The sequence below is a fragment of the Papaver somniferum genome, unplaced genomic scaffold (genome assembly GCF_003573695.1).
Source record: "Papaver somniferum cultivar HN1 unplaced genomic scaffold, ASM357369v1 unplaced-scaffold_46, whole genome shotgun sequence".
In the NCBI taxonomy this organism is placed as follows: Eukaryota; Viridiplantae; Streptophyta; class Magnoliopsida; order Ranunculales; family Papaveraceae; genus Papaver; species Papaver somniferum.
In genome coordinates this window covers 289030-311364 of record NW_020647193.1, presented here as the reverse complement: position 1 = coordinate 311364, position 22335 = coordinate 289030, and the positions used below count along the sequence as shown (strand labels likewise).

Below are 22335 nucleotides of genomic sequence, written 5' to 3'. Positions count from 1 at the left end.
AATCACAATTGGTCATCTGCGAAGTTAATACGTTCATGGTCGTGTGATCAAGTCCCAACACCTGTGTATTTTTTCGCACATATATTTCTTTGATTATTTCACACAGAAGAGAGTTGATGATAATTTCGCAGAGATGTTTCGCAAAGAAGAAGCTTGCACAGTTGGTCAGGAAGCATGAATGCAAGCAGCAGGTGGCGGGATCAATTCTTTCTTTTCGCATGCTTATTTTTGTTACGCGAAATTTATACAGAATTGTCTCTCACACAGTTGGAATTTGATTACTTCGCAAGAGAGGCTTAGCACAGTTGGTATGGTGCGAGAAAATCCAAGAAGCAGGTCAAGGGTTTAAGTCTCACTTCTCACTCTTCTTTCTGCTGCGCGAAATTCATACGTTTCAAGGCATTTATTCACTTATTTGACAACAACAACGACTCACATGAAAGATAAGTACCACTTCCTTGAACATTTAACTTTATACTAAGAACGAATAAAAAGATTTTTGATTTGATTTACAAAAAGCGATTCAATCGCACGATTACAAAGATTTCAATATCTCAAAGATTATAAAGATTACTAAGATTTCAAGATTACAAAGACTTCAAAATTACAAAGATTGCTAGATTTCAAAATTACAGAAAACTGAGAAAATTCAATTTATATGTTTCTCTATAATATTTCTTTTGCAGAGAATAAAAAGATTTTTGATTTGATTTACAAAATGCGAAACAATCACAGAATTCCAAAGATTTCACAATTACAAAGATTTCAGAATTATAATGTATTAGAATTTCTCTTGAATATTTACTTTGCTTCAAATTATATGATATTATGAGAATAAAAGAGTGGATGAAAGAAATGACAGAAATGAAAGAATGAATGAAAGAACAAAGAAACGCGAAAATTTCGCAAGAGAAAATCTAAGATCCATAAAAATCTAAGATTAGAATGGGGCGAACCTTTATGGCGTACACCCTAGTTCGCGAATAAAATTTCGCAAGAGGAAAATATAAGACCTAAAGTACGTTATAGAAGGGAGTAGCTGTAGCATGACTCAGGGAAAAGGTTACACCGCCCCTGGAACCTGAGTCATGGAGATTTGTGGTCAATAAAGCCCATCCGGGAGAGGCACCTTGGATTCTCAGCTTAAGCATATGACTTAGGTTGGGCGACTAAGATAATAAGGACTCTCTCAAGGAGTGTGGAATCTGATCAAGGCGCCGAGGTACACGGTTGAGTCAAGAGTGCCAGGAGCGTCTGGAGCGTACCTTGCCATTCTTGACAAGTCTTGGCTTATACTGCACTCGGCCCGAATAAAAACCCACTTAGGGTGCAGTCTCGTAACCATAAGCCCTATAGGTAAAAGGTATAAGAGGCTGCGAAAACAACTGGTTGTTGTTAAGACTGGAGGGAGGAGCTAACCTTGTATGGTAGAAGTACGCCTCCTTGAAGTGGAAACCAGGGGGGAGATAAGGGCGGCACCCTCCATTAGGGAGATGATAAGTGTCTTAAGAAGCAAATGTCATGAGGCTTTTTACTCGCAAGGGTATTAAGGCTTGTCATATTTGTGCGACAATCCTGAAGAGGCAATAATACAAAAGAAAAAGTTAAGGCAAGATCAATGGGTTTTTGCATGAAAGTGCAAAGACGTCCTGCGATTTTGTCGCAATGAGAAGAGGTGGAAAAATAAGACCTTTAACTAGGAAGGCAAAATAAGACCACATAAGAAAATGAGTAAGAAAGTAAGCTTGCGAGAATGATTATATGTAAGCAATCAAGCTTGCGAATATGTACATGGAAAATAAACTGAGGCAGCGAAAATGTCGCAGACTTGATATTATGATCATACTGTTATGAGATACTAATAGTGCAGGAAAGAGGGAAGATGAAAAACAAGTAAGAACTTGAACAATAACTACACGAAGAAGAATGCATATACTAAAGAAAAAGCCAGAGAAATGGAGAATGGAGGCAATTTAAAGATACATCAATTTTAGCGTGCAAAATGAGCTAAGTAACACAAACATTAACTATACATTGCAATAGATAAGCATTCTCATCATACAAGCATCATACTCGCATCATAAAAGCATTGCATAAGCATTTCATGGCATAAACATCGCATACACATTTCATAACATAATCATCACGTAAGCATTATATTCGCATAAGTACTTTACAAAACTGTACAGAATAATATTGCAGAATTTCGCAATATTATCGCAGAATTTAGCAGAATTATTCAGGATTATTTAGAATTTCACAGGATTATTCAAGAATTTCACAAGATTATTCAGAACTTCACAGAATGATTCAGAATTTCGCAGAATATGATTCTTCCGAATGATGTGATTATCTCTCTTAATTATCTCGCACAATTATAAGCAACTTGAAGAGATTATACTATCGCATGAGCACAAAACATGAGACAGAGGCAAGATAAGAATGAAGAAACAATTCACACATTCAACATTTTCTCAAGGATTCTACCCTCATAGATAAAGAACAGAGGCAACTATGGATTACCAAGAAAACATTTTATGTTCTTTATCTTCTCGGCAAGAATCACCAAAAATGGAGTAATAATTTCGCATGAATAGAGGCAATACTTATTATTCTCATTCAAGGACGGATACTTCTTATATTTCGAGGATTAAGTACTTGTTATACTTCTCAAAGGATACTTCATACTTCTTATATATTTCGAGGATTGAGTGCTTCTTATACTTCTTCAAGGATACTTCATACTTCGCATATTTTAAGAGATGATACTTCTTATTTACTTCGCAACGCTCCGGAACTTCACAAAAGAATAGAGACAAGTACGTACTTTTCAAATCCATTATTCTTTCGCTCGTTCCTTCATCAACAAAGATCAAAGACTACTCCAATAACACACATCTCTCTCCAATAACTACAAGAATGGATTTTTTCTTGAAGATCGCTCTTCAAGAAATATTCAAGAAAAAAGAGGCAAGATGTAGGATCAGAATTTCGCGACAACGATACGCTCGGGAAATTCTTAACAACGCAATACAAAAATGTCGCAGAGCACTTTGAAAAACGACACAATAGGTGATATTAGCATAAACATAAGAAAAATGTAATAACTTTGCGAAGATTAGAATATCTGCGAAATTAACATTTGTAAGCTTGCGATATCATCGCAAGCCATATCCGAAATTAGGGGAAATCTTAGCTGTATATGAGCTGTCATCCACTAGGTAGCATCCTATATAAAGAGAAAGGTAGGAGAGAGAAAAGTAACTTGTATTATTATTATCTTCTTATTCTTCCCCAAAAACCAGAGAGAGAGAGAGCTCCAAATACTCATTAATGGAATCTCAACGTAATTCATATATAATTCAATGATCATAGTGAAATCTAACCCCGTGGATGTAGATCAAATTGATCGAACCACGTAAATCTTGTGTCTTATTTTCTATTTTCATTATCTTTATCTTTATTTTCATATCAAATAAGTTTAGATCTAGAAATTATAGTCATGATAATACAAGGGATGTGTTGTGGGATTTCCTGCAACTATAGAACGGATAAACACAGGCGGTTAAAAGGACGTGTCAGATAACAAGTGGTTAAAAACACACGCGTAATTAAAGAAAACTGGAATTCTGGAGGAATGTCGGCAAGATAGAATACGAAAACATGCGATATTATAGGATGAAAATTTCTCATATCGCTCACTTCACAATGTAAGCGAAATGAGAAGAGGCAAAATGTAGGAATGAAATATCGCACATATCAATAAGTATGCGAAGTAAGGATTATCTGATGTAAGCGAGGACTATCGCACATGGTAAAGTTGAAGTGACGTATTGGATGATGTCATCAAAGTCACGAGTAAAGTGTGATGATCTATGAGAAGTATAAGCTGTGCGAGAATGAGTGAGTATACATGAGCGAATGCAACACACCGTGATTCCGAAAATAGTGGGTCTCTTAGCTGTCATCCACTATGAGGACTCCTATATAAAGGAAAGAAGTCATCACATAGAGGGAGAGATCTTTTAGTGTGAGTGAGACAAGAACCTAGGAGAGAGAAAGTTTATTTGGAGAGCAAGTAGAGTCATTGTAATCCTTTGTATCCAATTATAAATCTTGATAATTAATAAAAGAATTCATTATGATTACTTAGGTTATTGTTTAGATACATTGGGATGTGGTTGTAGGTTTTCCCGCAACTACAAGACTAGTACTACAAGACTAGTACTCAGACGTTTCTCAGTGTAATCTAATACACGAGATGGAGTCAGCTGATACAGAAGGCGAGTCCTGATCCCGCCGGTTTTTTGGGTGGTTATTCCCCAACTAGTCAAGTTGCTGTACGCAAAAAATGCAGACAAAAAAATCCAAACTAAATAGTTTACAACACTTATTTTTCTTATCACAATTTGGACAAATTACAATCTTCGTAAAAGTATTCAGTAAAAAGATTCATATGATAATCAGACTCCAAAGAAATAATTAACGAAAAGCCACCGTCACTACAAGGTGGTTTTGGAGCCAAAAGAGATAGACCCGCTAAACCAACCGTACCTAGACCCACATAAAGTGGTTGTCCCCAACCAAAATCATCTCCATATATTGGCATTTTAAGCCAGCTGACGTTTCTAATGATGCAGCTCTGAGGACCTCCTCCCTTGAGGATAGAGATATCTGGGTGTAGTTCCAGATAATCAAGGGCTGACCTTAAATACTCATTGTTTCCCGACGTCTTTATTGTCTCGTGTATAATATTGACAGCATAACTTAATGGTTTTGAGACAATATCACCTGAAATTGCTTTTGGTGCTAAATCGAATATGGCGTTCCCGAAATAACCATCCGGCAGAGGAGGAATTGAACGTGAACGGCAATCTAAAGGGATTGATATTACGGTTTCTTGATCGTCTTTGAGTTCACGGGCTTTGCATGCACAACGCCATATGTGCCCTGCAATGACTTCGTACGTACTGAACCGAAACTCGCCCTTATTGCATTTGTATTTCAGTAGAGTGGCCTGCATGGTTGAGATATTGAGTTTGGAAATTGCAATTTTAGGTTTTGATAACGGTGGTATGTTCATAGAAGTTGGTTTATTATGTTCAATATGTGGGAATGATACTATCGGCGGGTCACGAGCTCGTAATACGGTTCGATCAAAGAACGGGACAGATTTCATATTGTTTACTCCTCGACATAAACCGGACCAGGCATTGATGAAGTTAAATCCGCAGACTCCACCCACTACTATATGGATGATTGATGTACTTAGACAAACACCACCGCACTTGAAACGCGTTACCTGTATTAACCAGGGACTTTAGTGACTCGACCAGTGGGAGAGAAATTATTTTGCATAATTTGTTTTGTGAGTTAAATCTAAAAAATTCTTAGTCAAAACTTGATAAATCAGAACAGGTGATTTACCTGAACCAAAAGAGGTGGATACACAGAAATGTCCTTGCTATAATCAAGATTAGGACTGAGAGGCATAAGTTTTTCATTAGGAGTGAAATCCCCGAGGTCTTCGATAAGTGAATCTGTTTCTGCCTCTATAAAAATTACACCATCACCGGTGCAATCGATTTCAGCTCTCCCGGATTCATTTCTCTTCAATCTCCCAGCGATTGGGTAGTAAGTAACGAGAACTTTGCTTAAACCATCCTTCACTACAGTTGAATTAAAGAAATCGTCGGTTGATGCTGCTGGACGCCTATAAAAGGACACAGTTTGTACGTGTATTGGTGACAGTTGGTCAATATTTGACGTCAACAGACACACTTTTGGTGTTTCTTCTGCCGGTTTAACAACAGATGATTCTTTCACTGTAACTTTCAACATAACGATCGGCAAGAAATGCACCTTCACGCATAAGAAATAGGGTTAAGAAGATTAGTCAGAATTCAGAAAATTATAAATTGAGGGAGAAACAAGATATATATGCCTATAACTAGATCCGTAACAACACAAGAAATTCAAGAAAAAAAACTTATACAAAATGAATTTCAAACAGATCCGTCGCGTAATCAATCTCACTTTTTAAGGTATTTCGCAACTATACCTTTTGATTTTACTTGCAACAAACTTAACTCAGAAACCCTACGGGATAAAATAGTTGAACAGTTTTTTTATTATCTCTCTGCAGCTTGAAAAAATGAACTTAAGTTCTACTCTTTCTTTACTTGCTCGGAATACTTTCACAAACTCTCAATAATGTTAAAAACATTGTATATTCCATCTCTTCCCACCTAGATATTATGGTTCTCTTGTATAGCTAGAAATATGAACAAATTAATTAAAAGAATCTTTGCATTAATGACACTCTGAAAATCTTCCCCAACTGTCATAAAACACAATGATCATAGTATTAATATCAAAATTAATGGTATTAATTACTGGTTGTGATGGTAATCAATGTTATGTTTTGCTCCTAATTATTGGGTTGTCTGATTCTTAACATTTGCCCTGTACATGCTATCAACCTTTAACACCATGCAGAAACAAATGGATACGTAAATTATTAACCCAGTAACAATATTGTGGACCCATCTACCTTTAAAATGGCTAGTTTAGAATTTCAATTCCAAACACATGTGAATATATACAACTGATCGATCTGAAGAAATTGCATGTGTTAAGATCTGAAGAAATTGCATGTGTTAAGACACGTGAATAACTGTGAGAGGTACAAGTATTTGGGTTCGATAGAATAAATAGGTATTATTAACTTGCAACAAAAAGTATGAAATTGCAAGGGAAACGCGATAGATCGAGGCAAGATTCTGTATTGCAACGGAAACAGGATAGATCGAGGAAAGATTTTGTATTGTTTGGTGAATGAATTATAATAATCAGATACATGTTGCCTGCACACGTAGTCTCCCAATTACTACAAAGGAGAACCCCGTTATTAAAAGATCCAATAATCCTTCGGGAAAAGGGACTTAAGTACTAGTCATATTTCTAAAAGGGTTCTAAAAGGGACGTAAGTTTTAGTCACATTTCTATCCATGCATATATAATCATATTCGCGGCATGTCATGTTTGAATAATCTTTGCTCAAGACAAATCCAGAAATATTAAGACAGCGGCTTCGAAGGTAATGCTTGTGAATGAAATAACGATCAGAGATTATAGACATCCATTGTGTAGATAAAGAAAATACTCTCGTATGTGTTCAACAGCGAAGACAACAGAATTATCGAATAATACTCGTAAAGGAGATGATAACATCAAGATCAATGACAACTCGTTTGATAGGAAGTCAAGCAATCTGTGAAATATCGCGAAGCATATAACAATGAAGAAGGTTGACTACGAAGTATCAGTGACGAGATAAATGAAGGGATTGGCGAAGAATGTAAATCAGCAGTGTGAACGAGCATGAAATATCGAAGCGAAAAGAAGTAATATCCAACGAAGATAAATTGTTGTGCAAGAAATATGGACAACTGTGCAAACAAGCCGTCATGGTTATCTCCGAAATATAAGTAATTATTGTAATGAAAATTGAAGTTGCGAAGTAAAAGGAGAGTCATGTGAATCGTGTGAGTATTAGCGAAGTAAAATATGAGTTGTACTTCACTATATTGAGTGTCTATATAAAGGAACTTTAAGGCATTGTAGAGGGGGTTATGTAATTTGTGATTAGAGTGAGTCAGATAGAGAAGGTTGTTCTTGAGAGATCCAGTTAGGGTTTGGGTTGTATACTTGAGAAAATAATTGATACTTTCAGTAAACTTTTTTTGTTTCTCTTTAATTTCAATATCATGTCATCGCTTCATATCATTTTAGAGATTTTGGGTGTACTGTTGGATTTTCAACAGTTACATTTTGGCGCTAGAATACAGCTTGGAGGAGTAAGAGGGTTTACCCTCACCTAGAAATCTAATCTTTTATTGGTATTCATCGTTTTTCACAAAATCTGTTTCATATACATATCATCTCAAGTTTTAAGTTTAAGAATCTTTATCTCTTGGATCTTTAAGATATGAAATACATCAGAAATCTTATCATATTTTGTGTGTCTGGTGATTATATTCATTTCCAAATCGTGTTAAAGTTTTGAGACAAAGAAGTTTTAAATTATCATAATAACCTCAATTGAGTCTTCACCGTCAGTTTTGTTATAGCATTTTAAGCTTCATAGATTTGGATTTCAAGGTTCTTTTTACAAAAGCTTGTTATAATCAAGTCAGAGAAGCGGTTTGGTATTAATAGTGTTACTGTTCATAGATCAGTTAAATAACAATACTTAGAGATATGAATGGATAGAGTAGCAACAAGGGCTCATCATGTGATAGCAGCACGGAAAATCAAGCGTATTGAATAAATGAGGAAAAGGAGAACATAGGTTGGAGAAACATCGGAGATGAGAGGAAGTAGAGGAGCCCACCCACCACCGCATCACAGTCCCATCCAGCATGAGGAACACAGTGATGAACAAAAGGGAGGATGAACGGCGTTATGAAAAAGAGAATGAAACAACTCACGAAAAACGAGAAGAAATAATAGATGAGGAAAACATGACCGTAGAGCAGTTAACTGAGAGGCTTCGGTAAGAAAAATAATGAGAGGGATATATGGTAGAAAATCAAATAAGACTTGCATGAAAAAATGCTGCTCTAACGCAAGAAAACAATAGGCTCAATGAACAAATGACTATTACGGTCTCACGATCAAGGACTGGAGATTCGGAATCGCGGGCGAGTAGGAATAACTCGATAAAAAGGCATTCACATTTAAGGGAAGATGATGAAGGAAGCGAGGAAAGAAGGAGACGGATATATAGATAGGACAACGAAGAACGAGATCTCCGAAGAGCATTAGAAGAAATTCAAAGAGAAGCAAATAGAAAGCCACAACAAGATGAAAACGGGAACTTAAGTCGTGCTAGTGTTTAATGAACTCAAACATAGGCGAGCACTAATGAATTCATGAGGAGCAGGGAGAATGCAACTGACAGAAGCAATAGAAGAAGCGGGAAAATCACCATTCACATACGAAATCTTACATTAAAGAATCCCTGGGAGGTGCACCCTACCTACCATCGGAAGCATCTTCAGTGGAACAGAAAGCGCAGTTCAACATTTCAAGCAATACAAGCTCTCACTATTACAATGGGGAAGAAATGAGGCGGTTATGTGTAAATATTTTCCAGCGAGTCTAACAACAAAAGCATTAGCAAGGTTCTATAGATTGGCATAGGAAACGATATCATATTTTGAAGAATTACAGAGCACATTCCTTGAAACATACATTAGAAATAACATTCTAAAGCCTGGGATCGAGACTCTATTTAACTTGAAACGAAGAACTAATGAGAGTCTGCGAAGTCTAGTAATGATATGGAGGCCAATCTGCGGCGAGTTAGATGGAAGGGTGTAGGAAAGAAATTTCATTCGTGCATTCATCGATGCTCTATTCACTACAGATCTTTTATATACACAAATACTTAGATTAAAAGATACTTTGCGAATGAAGGAGTTACGAGAGTACCAGGAAGAATATACACCTTTAAAAGAAAAGCTGAGGGAATTGAAAGGAAATACAATCCATGCGAAGGATGGTAACTCATGTCTTCTTCCAAGAGCAACTAATGCAGTTGAAAATGATTCTACGGTAGAGTGAGGAGAATTCTCTGGAGCGAATCAAGCAAAAGAAGTGGCCATGTCAAGCAAGGATAAAGAATGGTTTAACCATGAATATAAGAATATATATTATGGAGAAAGTATCCAAGGAAAGAGATATGAAGAGCAAAGAAGCGGATATAATGATCAACGTGGAAACTACTCAAATGATCAGAGAAAAAATTATTCAACTGATCAAAGATATGGGTAATGAAGACCAAATGCTCCAGCTTTTGAAGATGTAAAACTTATGAGACTCAACACGACTGTAGAAAAAATATGGGAAGCAATCATTCTGACAGAAGAAATTCCATTTCCTTTTAATCTAGGAATGGAACCCCCACAAGGAAAAAGAAGTCATGAATTCTGCAAATATCATAATACAATTGTTAATATATTAGTGAGATGTGTTTGCATGGAGTATTGATGAGATTCCTGGCTTTGATCCTTCGATAGACCGTCATAAACTCTGACACCAGCGCAATAGCGAAAACGTCTAGGCAACGAATTCGTAAGATATCGACCACATATCACGAGAAAATCGAGGCAGAGCTCCAAAAAATGATTGAATCTGGGATCATTAGGCCAGCAAAGTACCCACAGTGGATTACAAATATGGCGGTGGTACCTAAGAAGAACAAGGGGATTCGTATCTGCATTGATTTTGGCGATCTGAATAGAGCTTTCCCAAAAGATAGATACCCTTTACTAAACATACCTCATGTGGTAGAATTAGCATCAGGCTATCGTAGGCTATCACTGATGGACGGGTACTCGAGATACAACCCAATATCGTTAGCAGAGGAAGATAAAGAGCATAAAGCATATTTTTCCCCAAGAGGATTGTATTGTTATACTCTCATGCCATTCGAATTAAGAAATGATGGAGCCACTTACCAACGTATACTTGAAAAATTATTTGCAAAGTGGGTACATACCACGTTGGAAGTTTACGTTGACGATGTGCTGGTCAAAAGTAAAGAATCTGAAGATCATGTAAGAAATTTAAAGGAAATCTTTGATCAGGTGCGAAAATATAAGATAAAATAAATCCATTGAAGTGCATCTTTGGAGTGTCATTGGGAAAGTTCCTGGGACACATAGTCTCAAATGAGGGAATAACAATAGATTCAGCAAAGGTTCAGGCAAATTAGACATGCCATCCCCAACAACTTTAAAAGATGTACAAAAATTAAATGGACAGTTAGCATCATTGGGAAGATTTATTTCTCGGTCTTGGATAAGTGTAAACACTTTTTAAACATCTTGAAAAAGGAACAAAATTCGCATGGACGCAAGAATGTGAACAAGATTTACAGCACATCAAATATCATTTCGTAAAACTATCAATTTTGCAGAATCAAGAATCGGGAGAAGATATACTAGTATATCTCCCAGCAACCCCATATTCCCTTAGTGCAATGTTACTTGGCTCAGATGAAGGAGTAGAAAAACCAATATATTACATCAGCAAAACATTCAATTCATTAGTTTATGCAACGCAGAAGGTATCAATTTACTTTCAGACTCACAAGATAAAGATTTAACAAGAACACCGATTTAATCGGTCTTGAAAAACTCCAAGAGAGTAGGGCGATTAGAAATATGGAATGCTCAAGTCGAACAATTCAAATGTAAATACAAAGTTTTATCTTCGCCAAAATCCCAAGTGATAACAAATTTTCTAGCTGAGTTTCCCCTAGAAGAATACGAAGGCGTGGAAGAAATGATGGATATAAACTAAGAACGTACCGATCCAAGAGATTTAAATAAAATCATCCGTGAAGGTGGGAGATATTCGTTGATGGTTCTGCAAATGCGAAGGCAAAGGCATCGGTATTGTGTTCACATCACCAGGTGGTGCGAGAATAGTGTGCAACTTCAGATTGGAATTCAGTGACATGAATAACGAAACGGGGTATGAGTGAGTAATATATGCATTAAGGTTAACGATCGAGATGAAGTTGGATGACATCAGGCTGACCAGTGATTCAAAATTGGTTGTTCGTCAAGTTCAAGGAACTTATAACGCCAGTGACACCACTATGCAAAAGTACTTACAACTTGTGAAGCAATATGTGACTCACATACCCAAGATCTACCTCGTGACAGATTACAAGCAAACAAAATTAAAGGCAAAGAAACAAATTATGAGTTACGAGAAGGGATATTATAACGAAGATCATTTTTGGGCCCACTACTGAGATGTTTATCGAAAGAAGAAGGGGTGGAAATCTTAAAGGAAATATATTATGGGGATGCTGAAAATCATAGTGGAAAGAGGTCGCTGGCTCACAAAACTAAAGCGCAAGGATACTTCTGACCTCACATGCATGAAGATGCGAAGAAAATTACCGCGAAGAATTCAAAAGATTTCGGAAACGAATCCGTGCACCGGCTACGAGTCTAACTCAGTATTAAGTATAGGGCCCTTTGCAATGTGGGGAATTGATATCGTGGGACCTTTTGTACCTGGATCGAAGCAACGAAGATACCTAATTGTGGAAACAAATTATTTCACCAAATGGGTAGAAGAAAAAGCTTTGCAACATAGTCGTGACAGCGAATCTTCTCCTTCATCTTCGAATACATCATCTTCAGATTTGGGGTTCGGATTCAAATTATTTCTGATAATGGAAAACAGTTTGAAGGTAAGAACATTGCGATGTTATTCACTGCATTCAAAGTTCAGTCAGGATAGTCCTCCCTCTGCCCACAAAGCAATTGGAAAGCGGAAGCGATAAACAAAACAATAGCGAACATTTTGAAGAAAAAACTGGATGTGCATCACAAATCATGGTGTGAACAGATTCATAATGTGATATGGGAATATAAGACAACGAGAAGAGCCACCACTGGAATGTCACCTTTCTGCCCAACATATGGAACGGAAGCAGTGTTATCTACCGAAGTAATTATCCCAACAACGAAGCGAAAATCTTGGGACAAGAATCTGAATACAGATTTGATCCTTGGGAAGCTATATGATTTGGAGGTAAGCCGAGAAACTGCGTTGAAGCATATGGTGAATTACCACCAAAGGTTGTCACGAGAATATAATGAAAGGGTTAAGGAACGAAGCTTCGATCCTGAAGAGATGGTACTACGAGAAATTCTGCCATATCATAAACGATCAGGAGGAAAGCTAGAGCCGACACAGGAGGGGACATATATCATAAAGAGAGTAGTGGGCAATGGGGATTACGAACTCATAGACTGTGAAGGTAAAGGAACGGATAACGAAGGAAACCCAATATATGGCGAAGGATCAAAGCAAAATCGCAAACTAGACGATCAATGTAATCCAGACTATATTAAGAAATATTTTCCTCAAGTTCTGTGATGAATGAAGTTGTTACGAATAAAGAGAGAGAATATGTAATCACTGATCGGAATATATAATGAAATTATCTTTCTCCAAGCAACAAGCAAAAAATAGGCACTATAAGACCCATATTACGGGCTGGTAAGACCTCACAAATATAAAGAAAAATAAAATGGGCAAAATAAGACATCTTCAACAGGCAAGTAAGACCTCACTAGAGGCTGCATAAGACCCCAAATAATAACAAATAATTAATACCTCTACCTAGGGAGGCTAGGAACCCAATTTTGGCGTGCACCCTAGTTCGCATAATATGTAAGAGGCACACCTACGTAAGGCCTAACACGCGTCAAGTTGGTAAATTCCTAGAAGATATTAATCAGGTAAATGATAAAACCTGTCCGCTGGAGATTGTTTGGCAAACAACCTAATGGTTTCCGGTAAGGAGTGTAGAAATACGATCAGGGCGTGGAGGTACACGGTTGAGCTACGGGTGACCTGTACATCTGGAGCGTATTCGGCCATACCGGTTGGCAAGTCCTGGCTACGATAAACTAGGTCCTCAAAGAAACCTCACTTAGGATGTGATCTCGTAACCATGAGCCATATCAGCGAAGGGATAAGAGGTCACGAAAACAATTGGTTGTTGGAATACACCGGATATGAAGAGATCAACTGTAGCAGTTAGGGGTACGCTTCCTTGAAGGGGCAGTCAGGGGGAATATAAAAGGACGACGCTCTTTTATAGGGAGCTGAGCGACCATAAAGACGACAATATCATGATACTATTATTCATGGGAATATTTAGACTTGTCGTATTGTCACAAAAAATATCATGCAGAGGCAAAAATACGATATGATAAGACGAGATCAATGGGCTATTGTTCGCAAGAACAATGGGCGCCAAAGATTTCGTCGACCAAACAGTAAATCCCCCGAAATAAACAAAAGGGGTGGGGCAAAATAAGACCTTAACTAGGAGGCGCAATAAAACCTCGAATCATGAAAAGAGAATAATGCATAGGAGACAAGGAAATAATAGAGATATCATAAAACAATCTTCCAAAATGTGAGTTTACAACCACAAACAAAAACAAAAAACAAAAAAAAGTGAATGAATTGCAAAAAATAACATCAATTCGGAATCCCAGAAGAATTCGAAATTGAGAAGGATGAAAATATGACTACAAAATTCCACAAAATAATAAAGACAAATATATACTTTAATTTTTACTATTGTTTTGAGCAATTCCTTCGCACAATTTGCTATCACTTCAAAGGAGAAAGCAAAGGCAAGTATATACTTGGAAACCAAGAATAAATTCTTTGTTTTTCACTCTCTTAGAGGACAAAATCATAATGTCGCTAGACAATTCTCTTTTCAATCTCAAACAATCGAATGGAAAGAGAAAAGACAAAATGTAGATACAGAAAATACTCTCGGATGTGTTCAACAGTGAAGACAAGAGAATTATCGAATACTACTCGTAAAGGAGAAGATAACATCAAGATCAAGGACAACTCGTTTGGCAGGAGATCAAGTCATCTGTGAAGTACCGTGAAGCATATAACAATGCAGAAGGTTGATTACGAAGTACTAGTGACGAGATAAATAAAGGGATTAGCGAAGAATGTAAATCACCAGTGTTAACGAGCATGAAATATCGAAGCAAAAAGAAGTAATGTCCAACGAGGATAAATTATTGTGCAAGAAATACGGACAGCTGTACAGACAAGCCGCCAGGGTTATCGCCGAAATATAAGTAATTATTGTAATGAAAATTGGAGTTGTGAAGTAAAAGGAGAGTCATGTGAATTGTGTGAGTATTAGCGAAGTAAAATATGAGTTGTACTCCACTTCACTGAATGTCTATATAAAGGAACCTTAAGGCATTGTAGATGAGGTTATGTAATTTGTGATTAAAGTAAGTCAGATAGAGAACGTTGTTCTTGAGAGATCCAGTTAGGGTTTGGGGTGTATACTCGAGAAAATAATTGACACTTTCGATAAACTTTCTATCTTTTCTTTTTAATTTCAATATCATGTCTTAGGTTCATTTCATTTTAGATATTTTGAATGTACGGTTGAATTTTCAGCAGTTACACATTGTCTTGATACTTATTTGAATACAAGCAATTATTTTAATGTCAAACGTAACAAAATCTCAGATATTCATCATGATGTGCCGACACAGTTGTAGATGACGAGGTAGTAGCTTTATCAAAAAATACCATACCTTTCTCACTCAGTGTTTTTGCTAAAGAAAGCATCTTCAAGTCACTTCAAAATAACTGCAACCCTAAACTGATCAGAGATCTACTCACATGTCAGAGGTTCGAATCCCCATAGCCTTCCAGGACGGAGCCAGTGAATAGCATGGGTGTGCAGTTGCACACCAGCCCAACTGGATCCCAAGCCTTAGCGTTACCGAGCTTATTTTCCCTTACTTGCACCCCTTAGAAACAATTTTCCTTTGCTTTAGTCGGAAGTCTGGGTCTCCCCTGCAGGCAGGAACATGGTTTATTGGAAATTAACACTCTAGTCATGTCTATCTCTCTTTCTATAGTGTTTATGTTGAGAACCGATCAGTCCCACATTTTAGTTGTGAAATGGTCGGGATCGGAACGGAACCTCATAGCATCCAATCCAATACATGTCGGATTTTACATTTGACAATGGTAGCCAATGCAACACTCACAGAGGATGATCCAATGGATTTTTTTTATAATCAGAATGTAATACAAACGAGAAAAACTAAAGCAAACGAGCAAAACTGATTTATGACCATCCCATAGTTGTTACAAGGTGCAAAGAGAAGTTATTACCTGTTTTCCCCTTTCCTCTCAAGTTCTATCCCTAAAAGTTTCAAGGAAGTAAATGCTAAAAACACAATTAAGAAGAATATATACTTGATTAAACTATGGAGCCTATGTTTTATGGAAATTCAATATGCACATTTAGGCTAAGTCCTACGGTGTGCTAATCTAGCATCTAAATTAACAGCCAAGTCCTATGGGAAAAATTTGGAAATTCCAATCTAGCATCTAGATGTGTTGAATGGAACAGCTAAACCTAGATGCGCTGAATGGAACCGCGAAAAATAGAATTAAGTTGCGTTGGATGGACCAGCGCAACCATCTCAGCCGTCTGATTGAAAAATAAATCAATCTGCGCTAAACCATTCAGCGAAAAGGTGATTTTGGCTGTGCTGAACCATTCAGCGAAACTATCTCGCTACTAGCTAGTTGGAATGCAAGATATATCTAGAAAGAGAAGTGCTGTTAAAAAATATGCAACTCTTTCTGTGTGATTGCAACGCCTTTTTGGCTAATCTAGCAACCAAATCTAGCCCATAAGACTTGGTCTTAATATAATGATGAAGGTGTCCAACATATTTTTAAGGAACCATTTTTTGGGGACCATAGTTGTTTTGTGGGGGACCATGATTCTATTTTAGGCAAGACATTATAAGTAATCCTAAGTCACCCCTTAGCTAAATGTTTTTCTTAATACTAAACTTACCCTCCTTAATTAATTTGTTAGTTTAATGATTAATTAGTTATTAGTTAATGATTAGTATGATTAGTGATTAGTATGATTAGTAATGATTAGTTACCATTAAGAAGTTCTATTACAAAAAATTGAAAATTTTCTTTGCGAGAAATTTTAAATTTTTTTGCGATTAAGTTCGGTTACCCAAATTTATGACCAAAAACGAACTTAATGATTAGTGATTAGTAATGATTAGTTACCAGTAAGAAGTTCGGTTACAAAAAATTGAAATTTTTCCTTGCGATCAAACCGAACTCTATATTTGGTGTGACCACTAAATAGTTCGGTTATAAAAAAATTTAAAATTTTTACGATCAAGCCGAACTTAAAATTCCGTTAAGAAACATTTTTTGCGACGTAACTGAACTAAAGTTCGGTTGGGAAATATTTTTTGCAACTAACCGAACTATTAGGGTTCGGTTGGGAAATGTTTTTTGCTACTAACCGAACTAAGGTTCGATTGGGAAATGTTTTTGCAACTTACCGAACTATTAGGGTTCGGTTGGGAAATGTTTTTTGCTACTAACCGAACTATTAGGGTTCGGTTGGGAAATGTTTTTTGCGACATAATCGAACTAAGGTTCGGTTGGGAGATTTTTTTTGCGAAATAGCCAAACTGTTATTCATGTTCATCATTTCCATTAGGTTCGGTTAGTTCGACAAAGTTTTTCACATAATTCCTAGCCGAACTTCTCTCTGCAACTTCCATTTTCAACTCATTTTGATGGTTAATACTCATTTTTCAATCGAACGAGAAACGTCAAACAAAGAGAGAAGAAGAAGAGGATGATTTTTTTTTCAAAACTAAAAAATTTCGATTCCTCCCTATTTTTGTTTTTGATTTTGATTTTGATTTTGGTTAATAGATTCATTTAGATTAGATATATATGATTAGATTTATATAGTTATTAGATTAGTTTTAATTTAAATTAAAGTAAAGGGTAAATGTGTACTTATCTAACTTTAGGACATTCCTTATAAGTATAGGGAGGTTGGCCTAATAAGATCATGATCCCAAAAAAATCATGGTCCCTAAAAAAATGGTTCTTTTTAAGACAGCACCCACGTCCACTTCAAACTTCGTTGAATCCTACAGATGCATCCAGCCCACTGACGTATGCTATGCCCGATCGAATCTGCGGATTGGACTCCAAACACTCACCCCTACCCACATTGTATGGGAAACTAAAGATTCTACACTTTATATGTCTTGGGCAACTTTTATCGAAATTAGTTCTGCCCGTGGACTTTAAAAGAATAAATAGAATCCTGCCGATGCTGGGCCGAGTTTCAGAAAGTCTTGCAAACCTAGTTTTACTTTAAAAGGTTTTCCGGGTTTGCCGTATATTGGTGATGGGCGAAGATTAAGAAAATCTTACAAACCTATTCCTACAGTTAAAGGATTTCCATAAATTGGTTCTTGTTCAGAAATTGTGTATTTAACCCAATGAAAATTTAGGTGCTTAATTTTTTACCATGTCTCTATAGTCTACGCTTGAGCTGTCTTGCGTCTCTTGCTTTATACCCTTCTTCAGTTTAGCGCTTTTGCAACTTTTAGACTATAAAACTCTAGGATTTTATTAAACTCGTGTGCGCAATTTAATTAACCTGTGATCTACTTACTGCTATATAAATAGTTTTTGGAACTAAAAATTTGTGGCAGGTCCTGATGTATTTGTAGACACACCTTTTTTTTCTTTTTACGGCAAAGGCCGGTTCCTATGGAGTTGGCTGACCGGCAAACTGGCCTGGTTAAGTGGCAATTTTTCCACTTAATCAGGCAAGGTCGAATATCTACTGAGCGGTTGAGACTCGACCGCTCGGTCAAGACTACACTGGGCGATCGGATAAGCACCGCTAGCAATTTGCGATAAGCAATATTTAGTGTTTTATTTTTTTCTTCTCTCCTATTTTTTTAGTTATTATAACAGATTTTATTATAAAAGGGACCCACAAAATATTATAGAAACCTTAAAATTTAATAAAGATCCCACCAAACCTAAACAAACCCATTTTTTTATTGATAAGGTCCCACAAAACATAATAAAATATACTAATTTATTCAAATTTGTCAGTTTTATCATAGTGGGGAAACATGGCATGGTGAAACAACTTTTATACCACCCTCCATAGGAACCGGCCTATCAACGCTTCTAACTCCTGGATCTAAAACTGTTCCTAGGGAGTAGAAGAAGCCCAAGATGTTTTCAGAAGATTGACATGTCCTGTTTGGAGTTTTTCTTAATTAGGAATTTCAATATATATTATAGGAAAAATAGCCAGAATGCCCCAATTTGGGAGGCATGGTTGCAGAAATGCCCCGAATTTTTTAAAAAAAAGTTCACTACAAGAAAATATAGTTATTGCTACACCATATATTGCCACACCTTCAATATAGGTGTTGCAAAAGCAAATTTCTAGTCACAGTACTTTTCACACGCAGCTAAAAGCTGTAATTTACTGCTGCAAATTGAAACTTTTGTCACACAACTGCAGCAATAATATGAAAAGAGTGTGGCGAAAAAGTATAATCTCTTGCTGCAGTAATAAGATTGGTGCTGCAAAAAAGACTTCTTGCTACATAGGTTATCGCGACACTAATAGGGGTTTATGTCATAACTATAGGGTGTTGCAATATATTAGGTTTTTTGTAGTGGTTGAAATGCCCCAATGCATTAACTTTTCCATCCAAGATAGTTAAATGGTGAATTTGGCACACATGTGACTTCATACATGTGAGAAAAAGACAATAATAACCCTTCAGGATTAAGGGTTCAGGGGTGGTGGTGGTTGTGGCGACGACGATCGAAAAACTAATAGAACCGGACATTTTAACTTTTCTTCCATTAGGGTTATAATGGACTTTTCTTCAGGTGTGAGAGTTCACATATGTGCAAAATTGACCGCTTAACTAGCTCGGATGGAAAAACTAACAGATGGGGCATTTTAACATTTTCCCAAAACTCGGGGCATTTCACTAACGACCCCACAAATTGGGGCATTTCAACTCTTTGCCCTATCTTATATGACTGGGAACCATCAACCGTAAATTCATGACTAAGGGGGAGGGGTATTAGTTTCCATCATTTTAAAGAGGAGAAAGTTAAAGAGAGTCAATTAGTTCTGCTCAGAGCCCAGTGCATCATTCATCATATTACCTAATCATAAGACCTGGAAGTTCTATAAATCCACTAGACAAAATAAAATAGAGTAATAGCTAAGGTTTTTCATTCTGACATGGATCCTCAGAAAATGCTTATAGCGTACATCTTCGTTAACAGATGCTCAAAAGAGAGGGAAAAAAGAAAAGAGACTTCAAAGTATGTCGTTCTGGACTTGTGCATCTGCCTCGGTTTCACATGGTTTCTCTTCTTTTTCTACTAAGGATCATTTAGTTCTCTTCTTTTTTATCATACTTTCAAACAACATTGGAGTTACCGCATCAGCTGATCGATTGTAGGCCTAAATACAAAAAAGAACCATGAGTAAACAATAAATACTTCATATATAACCTAGACAACTTAAAACAATAAAGTAGAAACTGGAGCAAAAAATCCAACCTCTACAGGACGAGGTGATGACGCTCTACCCTCGAGACTTCTCAACCTTGCTTCAAGCTACTCAATCTAATCAGAAAGGAGTTCAAAACAAAAACTTTGAAAATACTGAAAAAGGAACTCCCAAGTCTCTTACCCTGTTAAGAGTCTGCACACCCATGCTGTTATCTTGAGCGTCTCCCAAAACATCGAATCTGATGGCCAATGCAATCTTGGCTGCCAGAGTTCTAGCCATCTTTCCCTTGAATTTAGGGGAAGCTTTACTAATCAAAGGAGAATTATAGATGATATGCCCGTATTTGGGTGTAGCATGCTTTTTCTTCGGAGCTCTACAGAAAGACTTCTCTGCACCGTAAACCTGAATTGTGCTCCCAGGTTGTTGAGCAAGGTTCAGCGAGCCACCAGCATGTGCAATGAGTCGTGCTCCAACAAGATCGCCAACAAGAGCAGTAAGGTTTGGAGCAAAGGTGCTCATTTTGGTTTTCAAGTCATCATAGAGCTGATCCCTAGATTCGGAAAGAGACAACACTTGGTCACAGAGCCCATTGATATTGATGAGATCCAGTTCATTGAGCTCACATCAAATGGATATGGCTTCTGCCGCTTTCAATTGAGTCGCAACCTCTTCAGCTAGGATCTAAAGGTAAAGTAATTACTACAATGAACAGAAAAACATCAAATGGATATGGCTTCTGCCGCTTTCAATTGAATCGCAACCTCTTCAGCTAGGATCTAAAGGTAAAGTAATTACTACATTTTCTATTTATGTGATCAGGAGAAACACTGTACCTCACTAAAATCAAGAGTTGCAGCATTTGTTCGGTTTCCCATCAACTTCACTACTATGGCATACAGGACATTGTCTGATACAATGTTTGCAAGCTCAGGAAAGTGATTACCGTACAATTTCCACACTATCATTGCATACTTATTTAGTGATTTGTCAAGCTCATCGAATAAACCAACAGCCTCGATGAACTTGGCATCCATCTATCCAATATGCGCGCCAAGTTAGACAGTTTAACAAAAGATGATATTAGATGCTTGAGAGTAGGAAATAAAACCCCAACTGAATAATTCGGTAAGTCGTCAGAACAACTTAATTGTACCAAACACTTATCCAGATTATTGGATACCTATGACGATTGACGAGTATCTAATAAAAACGCCCAAGGCGCAAAAACGTGAGCAACTTCTTTTTTTCTTTTTCTGAGCGCCTAGGGCAACACATTATAGAGGCTAAACCATACCTCTTAAGTTCACATATTGCACCAAGTGTTGAAATTAAGGAGGTTTTACCTTTTCCGTCGGTCTATCCATCTTTTGAGACTCATCCAAACTCTTACTAGGAGCTGAATCTTGAACAGGAAGACCTGATGAAAATAACCCCATCAACCGCCTAACGATAGCCCTCATCATCTCCATCACGGAGTTGTTATGCACGACAATCAATTTACTGTTAACAACAAAAATATCACCGAACAGTAAATAATAGAGAATCGTGACTAGGTATAAACAGTGCGAAAAAAAATAAGTACAAGACTTATTCACATGCATAGAATCATGATTAAACAGTCATACAGATATGAGAACAGAAATACGAGCCTACTTATGTCTCCAACAACAGAAACTATTCGAGTATAGGACTGCGTGCAAAAAACATAACAACTAAGAGATCACACAAAAGAAACAAGTGTTAGCAAACTTCTTCTACAAATCCTGCGAAAGATATGAGAACAGGATATAAGGAGTTTTATAAAGAGTTTTATGTGATACCTCCGGGGCTAAAAAGCAAATCCAATACTACAATATATATTTGGTACTTACCTTTAATGTAGCAAATCTTTCCGGTGCAACTACATAAATTTCTGTTTTGTAGAAGTTTAGTTGAAGAGAAGTTAGTGTTTATCTTAAAAACCCCTAGGGACCTATAATTGGGCTAAAAATAGGTCGGCTTTCGGGCTCAGCTTTGGCAAGCCAGCATAAGGGACAGGATATACCCAGCATATGCAAGACATACGTTAACAAGAGGTATTCTTCCCACTTGCCCTCGTGAAGAGTTCAGTTAAGTGAAAGATCATCAAGAGGTTAATTTGATTTGCAACAGAAGAATATTGTAGAATAGATAAGTCAACTTCCATTAATCGTATGCAGAGACGTTAACAAGTTATATGTTTGGTGCAGGCTGGGACAACAATCTTATGCCCGTGAAGCTTTCATTAAATGCAAGGATTAACAATTCATTAAATGCAAGGATTAACAAAATTAGTT

The 22335-nt window shown here is 36.9% G+C and overlaps 1 protein-coding gene and 1 pseudogene across 1 annotated transcript; both read right to left on the bottom strand.

Moving 5' to 3' along the window:
• Positions 1–4402: 4402 nt before the first annotated feature.
• LOC113342669 (shikimate O-hydroxycinnamoyltransferase-like) lies at positions 4403–10455 on the bottom strand. The gene is made up of 3 exons (XM_026587135.1): positions 10348–10455; positions 5428–5862; positions 4403–5302 (listed from the first exon to the last, which is right to left on the bottom strand). The coding sequence occupies exons 1-3, from the start codon at positions 10453–10455 to the stop codon at positions 4403–4405; spliced, it is 1443 nt and encodes a 480-aa protein (XP_026442920.1).
• Positions 10456–19894: 9439 nt separating this feature from the next.
• LOC113342668 lies at positions 19895–21489 on the bottom strand (annotated as a pseudogene).
• Between the last annotated feature and the right edge of the window lie 846 nt (positions 21490–22335).

Coding starts and splice junctions, on each gene's coding strand:
- LOC113342669 (XM_026587135.1), bottom strand. CDS start 10,455: ATGCTTTATGCTCTTTATCTTCCTCTGCTAACGATATTGGGTTGTATC. Junction 5,863..10,347: donor TGCTAATTCTACCACATGAG/GTATGTTTAGTA, acceptor TTATGCGTGAAG/GTGCATTTCTTGCCGATCGT. Junction 5,303..5,427: donor ATCCACCTCTTTTGGTTCAG/GTAAATCACCTG, acceptor TGGTTAATACAG/GTAACGCGTTTCAAGTGCGG.